We start from the raw sequence: 7350 nt of genomic DNA on the forward strand, positions 1-7350 counted from the left end.
GCTGGACGAGCAACTCCAATGAGCATGCCCCCTCCAGAGAGGCAGGCAGCCCCCCACCCCCAAAGTGAAGCCCCCCCCACTGGAATGCACCCACCTAGACTCATCTTGGCCCTTATCAGCTCCCTGCCTGTTTCCTGAAAGGCTGTACAAGTAAAAAGTAAAAGTCCTTTTACTTTCTTGTGGCTTGTGAAACTAGTTTATAATAAACTCTTAAGAATACTATGGAACAAACAAAAAACCCACAGGATTGAGTGGAAGCAGTAACAGTGAAGCTTATAGAATACTTACTACGTAGCTGATACCGTGTTATATACTGATAATATAAAATGCATTATTATGTTAATGAATTTAAAATTTATTCATACAACGATGCACAGGGTTGAGTAACACATATTGCATGAGTTCTCTACTGCTGCTTACCAAATTACCCCCAAACTTAATCAACAATAAACATTTATTGCCTCCCATGGTTTCTGTGGGTCAGAAAGTCTGTGGGTGTGATCAGCTTAGCTGGGTGACTCTGGCTCAGGGACACTCATGAGTCACACTCCAACCGTTGCCCAGGGCTTCGGTCATCTGAAGGCTGAATCAGGGCTGGAGGGTCCCTTCCGAGATGGTGCACTCACACCATTGCCGGTGAGTGCTGGCTGTTGTGAGAAGCTCCCTTCCTCACCACCTGGACCTCTCAGGGCAACTGGAGTACCTTCATGACACAGCAGCTCGCTTCCCCTAGAGCCGGAGGACCGAGAGATCCCAGGAGGAAGCTACAGCATCTTTTATAACCTAGTTCCAGAAGCTTCACGCTGACACTGCTTCCACGTTTTGTTTTGTTTTGATTTTTTTTAAGATTTTATTTATTTGTTTGAGACAGAGTGAGCAAGAGAGAGAGAACGAGAGAGAGCATGAGTTGGGGAGGGGCAGAGGGAGCAGGAGAAGCAGGCTCCCCACTGAGCGCAGAGCCCAAAGAGGGACTCCAGGATCATGACCTGAGCTGAAGGCAGACATGACTGAGCCACCCAGGCGCCCCTGCCTCGTTTCATTTGTTGGGAGCAAGTTGCTAAGACTGGTCCACACTCACAGGGAGGGGGATTGGGCTCCACCTTTGAAGAGAGAAGCATCAAAGAATTCATGTACATATTTTAAAACCACCACACAGACTAGCAAAAGAGTATACATTAAATACTTTGAAATGGCGGTAGGGAAGAAGCATGGCAACGGAATAAAAGGGGAGGAGTGAAGGAGGGCCAGCAGGAGTCCCTGTGGTGCCAAAGGCCAGGGTGTGCCACAGATCCAGAGCAAGTTTCATTCTCTGCATCTAGAGTAAAACAAACAGAACAGAACAAAACAACATGGTGTGCAACTTTTTGGTCTAGTTTCTATACATTCACATAAACACATAAACCTCCACGCTTACAGCTTTTGGTGTTTGGTGTTTTTGATCCCGGGTGGGATTTTATCAGGTATACTGATCCACAGCTAGGTTTTTCTCACTTAACCATGCATCTTGGAGAGTTATTTTCATGTCACTCCACAGAGGTCTGTCTTCTTTTTATTACTGCGCATCATTCCATAGAACGGAGATACCAAACTGTACGTGATCACTTCCTTACTGATGATGGACATTCAGGTGGATTTTCCTTGTCTTCCTGTTTCCTTTCCCTCTGGTTGGCTGTGGTTCTGTCTCACTCTACTATGTACCTCCGCCTTTACTCCTCTGTCCGTTCTCTCCTTTCTCTCTACTTATTTTGTCTCCCCTGGAGTTCATAATGGGTGGACAAAGGGACATCTCAGATGGATTGTGCTGCAAGCAGAGGTTGGGACTTGGGGACAGGCAGGGGCTACTGTGGCAGATTTGCTGTCCCTGCATCCTCACTCCTCCTGACTAGCTGTAAGGAGCAGATGATGTGACCAGCATGGGGACAGACATGTGAGTGACCCACCCACAGCAGAACAGCGTAGGCTGAGGGGCAGCCTTCCAAGTCTACCTGGCTGCCCTGGGCTCTCATCCCACTCCCATCACTTACTAGCTGCGTTTACTAGTTGTGTCACTTCCCGATCCCCGTTTTCCCATCTGTAAAACGAGGATATGAGAGTCTCTTTTTCCTTAGAAGGTTGTTCTGAGAAATAAATAAGAGAATACTGTGCTTAGCACAGTGCCTGGCACAGAGTGATCTACGAACACTGAACTGTGAGGGAACTCGCCAGGGTGTGGTCATGCATAAATTAGGGTATCCATCAAACAGGGAGACATGGGCTCTGCGCTCTGTGGGGTTTGAAGAAATCCTCACAAATAAAGGGTATAAGCCAACGGATGAAGGCAGCCTTTCCCCCCCGGAGGAAGGTATTCCGGGGAATGGAGAAGCACTGGGTTGGAAATAGGAGGCCTGCTTGGGGGATGGGGAGTAGTGCCCTGTGGCTGGAAGGTCATGTTCATTGGCAAGGGGGGGAAAGGTCCTTTTAGGGGTGTGTGCAGGCGGGCTTCTGGCAAAGGAGGGGGTTTGGGGCCCTTCCAGGGACTTGAGCCTCAAAGCTAGACTTGCATGTGCATGGCAGGACTACTGTCAGGGTCCGTCCGGCAAGGCTCTGGGAAGGGAGCTCCCTTCCCACCACCCTCCTGCCTCCTTCAGCAGGGGCCTCCTCCCAGGGCTCGGCCACTCCCGGCGTCAGTACCCCCACCCCTGAGCCGGTTGGGAGGCAGGCAGGAGGCTTCTCGCGGGGGCTGCGCCCGGTGGGCGGCTTTCCCAGAGCAAGGAGCGAAGCGGGACGGACTGGGCGCCAGCTCCCTCAGAGACATTGCTGGCTGGGCGACCCGCCTGCCCGCCGAGCTTGCGCCCACAGGCTCCGTCAGGCACTGTGTTCCCGTCTAGGGGCTGCAGCACCCCCCCCCCCACCCCGGGGCTGTGGCATGTCACAGAGGGAGGTCAGAAGGGCCCCCGCCATGCCGGGAGTGGGGCAGAAGCCGGCCAAGGCCAAGCGGCGGCTGGTAGCAGGCCCTGGCAGGAAGCGGAGCCGCCTGAGCAGAACAAGGCAGGACCTGTGGGAAGAGACGAGCTGGAGCGACCAAAGGTGGAGCAGAGCTGCCCTGAGCCCACGGGGGGTCAGGCCCAGGAGCCTGGCTCGTGGCCGGGTAAGGAAATGCTGGACCTGTGGAGGGAGCGGGGGGGGGGGGGGGAGGGCAGGGGTTGGAAGGTTGGAAGGGCTGAGGTGTCACTCTGACGGCGAAGCCTCACTCAGCGTTACTGTCCCTGCCCAAGAGGGGGGACACTGGCACCTTCGACCCCAAGGCTCCACGCTTGGGTGGATGGGGTAATTCAGGGGGTCTCAACCAGAGTGCGGCTCAGAGAGCTGGCCCAACTCACTTCTCTGGGGGCCCTGAGGCCTGGAGGAATGGGGTGGATTCCCCACAGCCCCGGAACTGCAGCCGGTGGTGAGGCCAGGACGGCAGCTGTGGGTTTTGGCCCCTGGTTGGGGGTCCTTTCTTCTTCACTGCAGCTGTGTCTTCATCTCAGGACCTGGCTGGGCAAGGGTCAGCCCTACAGAGCAGGGGTGGCTCTGAGCTTCCCGCGGTCCCAGGGCACCCTGATAAGCAGGCTTCAGACTTGGGTGTGGACGGAGCAAGGGCTAGAGTATTAGAAAGAGGAAAGGACTCTCAGTTTCTGAGCCCAGCCTTGCTACCCTGCTGCCATCTGACCCCAGGTGACACCTTCTCTGCATTTCCTCAGGCGTAAAGCAGGGTAGGACTGAGAGTGGACAAACAGGGCCTGAGGTCCTCAGGTCTCTGCTGTTCAGTGCACTACTGCTCTGGAAGGAGACCTCACACTAGAATGCTCTTAGAAACAGGGGCCGATGGGGGTCCAGTCAGACCCACTCACCTGGGGTCCTCTGTGCAGAGTGAGGCCAGTCCCAAGAACGCTGCACGGGAGCGGAGCCGGGTGAGGACACTGCGCCAGGCCTTCCTGGCCCTGCAGGCCGCTCTGCCTGCTGTGCCACCCGACACCAAGCTCTCCAAGTTGGATGTGCTGGTGCTGGCCACCAGCTACATAGCCCACCTCACCCGCACACTGGGCCATGAGTTGCCCGGCCCCGCCTGGCCTCCCTTCCTGCCTGGACTCTGCTACCTACACCCTCTCAAGGTAGGCCACGAGCCCCGGGCCTTGGGGAATGGGGTTTGGGATGGACTGGACTCAGGCCCCCTGCCCTGAGCAGAGCTGACATGGGGACCAGGGGACTGGCTGCTTCCTGCTCTCTCAGAGGGAGAGGAGCCAAGCCTGGCTCTTGGGAATCGGCTGACCCTGGGTGCAGTGGGGGTGGTGATTGGAAATGACTTCATGGAAAATGCAGTTCCTCCAAGAGGAGGGAAATTCGGAGCGGTTTCTGGGGCTGGGACCTAGGAAAGGAAACCGCGCCAGGAGAGTCCTAGATTCCAGGGCACATCACCTGATCATCATATAATGCGTCGGTGTCCTCTGGACTTCTGCCATAGGAGGGATCCCCCTCTGGGAGAACAAGGTCTCAGAAAGCCTCACTGGAGACGCAATCAAGCTGGGGTGGGGGAGGGACCAGCAGTGGGGGGTGGGCAGAATGTGTGTGTGTGTGTGAGGGGGGTGCTTCCCACCTCCTAGACCGGGACCTACCTTTCCTGAGCCTCAGCTTTATCATATGTGAAAGGGAAGCTAACATGAGCCTTACTTCCCCTCCATGGTATGAAATGAGATCATGAGTGAAAAGTATAATTAACAATATTCACCATCACTGGTGAATAACAGCAATAACAGTATTTGGGTGCTAAAGTTATGCCAGGAGCTGGGCTTAGCACTCCAGTTCTTTCCATCTTCTTGTCCACACGAGAACCCAATGAGGATTACTTTACAGATGAGGAAATCGAATCTTGGGGAGACTAAGTGGCTCAATGCAGTTTGAACCCGAGGGTGTCTGACCTCAGAGCCCATGCTCATAGCCACCAGGCAGGCCAAGGGTGCTGTAAGCTGCTGGTTGCAGAGTGAACTGTTATAAAGGATGGGTCATCTCTGCCCTCTGAGGCCAGACAGCACTGGAAAGGGCTCCGCCTTGTTTTTATGGAGGATACGTTCACCCTCTCTATCCCCTAAACATCACAGTTCTGAAATGTCTTGAAACTTGAGATTTCTTTTCTTTCATGCAAATGTAGCTAAAATGCAAGAACTTGAGACTGAATGGGGACAACTCTGAAATGCTGACAGTGGCAGAGTCGTTTCCTTACCTGTAAAGCGATGACCCAAGTCAGGCCCTTGCATGTAGAAGGTGATGGATAAATATGCTGAAGAAAGAAGAGATGAGAGCCGGTTCTGTCTAGAACTCAGGCAGCGTGGTGGGATGGGATAGTTAGCGGGGAGCAGTGCCCCTTTGGCGCCCCCACCCCATCGAGGGGCTGCCAAGAGGAGGACAGCCCTCAGAGCAGAGTCAACTGGTGTTTTCTGGGGTTGTCCACGCTCCTGCTGGAAGGATGCACAAGGAGGTCCCCAGCTTAGACGGACGGGCAGCACTGAGAAGTATGGCCAGGGATACCTGGGTTGGGGGCTGAGCAAGAGAAGAGGTCAGGGCTGTTCAGTATCAGGAGGACCCTCTCCTTGCCCCGGCTCTGCTGCCCTCCCCGCTGCCCAGCCCCTGGCTGCTGCCAGCTCTGCCATGCACCTCCCTCCCCACCGTCGGGGGGCTCCTTTCAGGACCTTGCTCTTCTCAGACAGCACCTCATGAGCCTCTCTGCCAGGCTCAGCGGGTCAGGGGAAGGCAGGGGGCCATAGGTGGTGGTGAGCCGAGACCACTGTCATCAGAGCAGTCATGGTAGGGGAGGGCCTCAGGGAGGGAGGCTAGTGAAGGCCAAGTTTGGGGTGCCAAGGACTACGAGGGGCTGCAACAGTGAGCATTACTCACTTCCCATCCCCGTGTCTTGCAGAAGTGGCCCATGCGATCTCGTCTCTATGCTGGAGGCCTGGGGAGCTCTGGCCTTGACCCCACCACAGCTACCACCTCAAGCCAAAGAACAACGGAGGCAGAGGCCAGACCCCAAGTCTCTGAAGAGGCAGACGCTCTCTTTCCTACGAGGCCACGCTCACCAGCTCTCGGTGACAAATGAGCATCACACTTGCCTTTTTCTCTTAGACTACGACTCGAGCTTAGGAACCTAGATTCTCTACCAGCCTGCCTGTCTTCCCTCTGACTCTCAGCCCTCGGATTGAACAGGCTCAGGTTCAGCTCCCAGGTTCCAGCACGCAGACCTGGCGAGGCAGTGGGCCCTTCGGCAATGGGAGGGTACTCAGGAGCACTGGGGGAGGCGGGTGTTGTGGTAGCTGCAAGGGAAGTGGGAGAGGACAGGGTTTGGTTGGGTTGGACGCTGCGTTAGGACACCGCCCCTGCTTTCTCCCCGAAGCTTCCCACAAACCCTCCGGACATGCAGGTGCAGAGGTTAGAGGCCTAGGAGGGCAGCAGCTGCAGGTGCTGATGGGAAAGCCAAGGGCAGGACAGGCTCTGGGCAGCTGTGAGTGTGAACAGAACTGGGCCAGGGTCACGTAGGCAGATGGAAACTGAAGAAGGGAGCCTGCTTGCTATTGCTCCAAGACGTTACCTGATGTCCAAGAGGCAGGGGGGGAATTTAGGAGTCTTGTCTGCACTGTGGTCTCTCCAGCTGCCCCTCATCACTACACTTCCTCCCTCTCTGGGCCCTGCGCCCTTCCACTCTTTTCTTGATAATGACTTAGATTTATGGGTTAAGCCAGAAAGCTTGCATTGCTTGCATTCCAGTTTCCAGAGAAACTTTTCGATGGTGTCAGCTGCCTAGTTTGACATGATCTTATCCCAGAGGAAGGCGTACCGGAACTGAAGCAGACAGCACCTGAAGGCCTTGCATCTGAAGGATATTGATGGGCCTGATTACCTCCTTGAAGGACCTTTGAAGGAGAACACTTACCTTTTCCAGGGGATGACAATTAGTCTTCTCTTTCCATTATGTTAGAAACCTAATCTCCAGGAAAAACAAGATGGGGCCTGGGTTCCCTGGGTTCTTTATATAATTTTGGCCTAAGGCCTCACTGGCTCTGGAGTTATTTCTACAATCTGTCTACAAATGAACTCTCCAGAGGCAGCTTCTCCCCACAGGCCCTGCCCTCCCAGGCACTCCTTAAGTCTTGCCACGGGGTGTCGGAGATCTCTGAGAGCTTTAGCGGAATTTCTCTCTGGCTCTGAAGAACTCATTTGAGGACATCCTAGAGTCTACACATACTAAAAGTAACTTTCCAGATCAGGTACAGCTTCAAAACCAAAAGGCACCTGAAGTCCAGACAGAGAAGGAACCAGCTTTTGGTTAAAGATCAGTGC

At 54.6% G+C, this 7350-nt stretch overlaps 1 protein-coding gene across 1 annotated transcript; it reads left to right on the forward strand.

The window, feature by feature from the left end:
* The first annotated feature begins 2905 nt into the window (after positions 1 to 2905).
* TCF23 (transcription factor 23) lies at positions 2906 to 6112 on the forward strand. The gene is made up of 3 exons (XM_028099334.1): positions 2906 to 3127; positions 3891 to 4133; positions 5933 to 6112. The coding sequence occupies exons 1-3, from the start codon at positions 2906 to 2908 to the stop codon at positions 6110 to 6112; spliced, it is 645 nt and encodes a 214-aa protein (XP_027955135.1).
* The last annotated feature ends 1238 nt before the right edge of the window (positions 6113 to 7350 follow it).

This window comes from Eumetopias jubatus, unplaced genomic scaffold (assembly GCF_037043125.1).
Source record: "Eumetopias jubatus isolate StellerSeaLion01/CBP00866 unplaced genomic scaffold, mEumJub1_p1.0 scaffold_9, whole genome shotgun sequence".
Classification (NCBI taxonomy): Eukaryota; Metazoa; Chordata; class Mammalia; order Carnivora; family Otariidae; genus Eumetopias; species Eumetopias jubatus.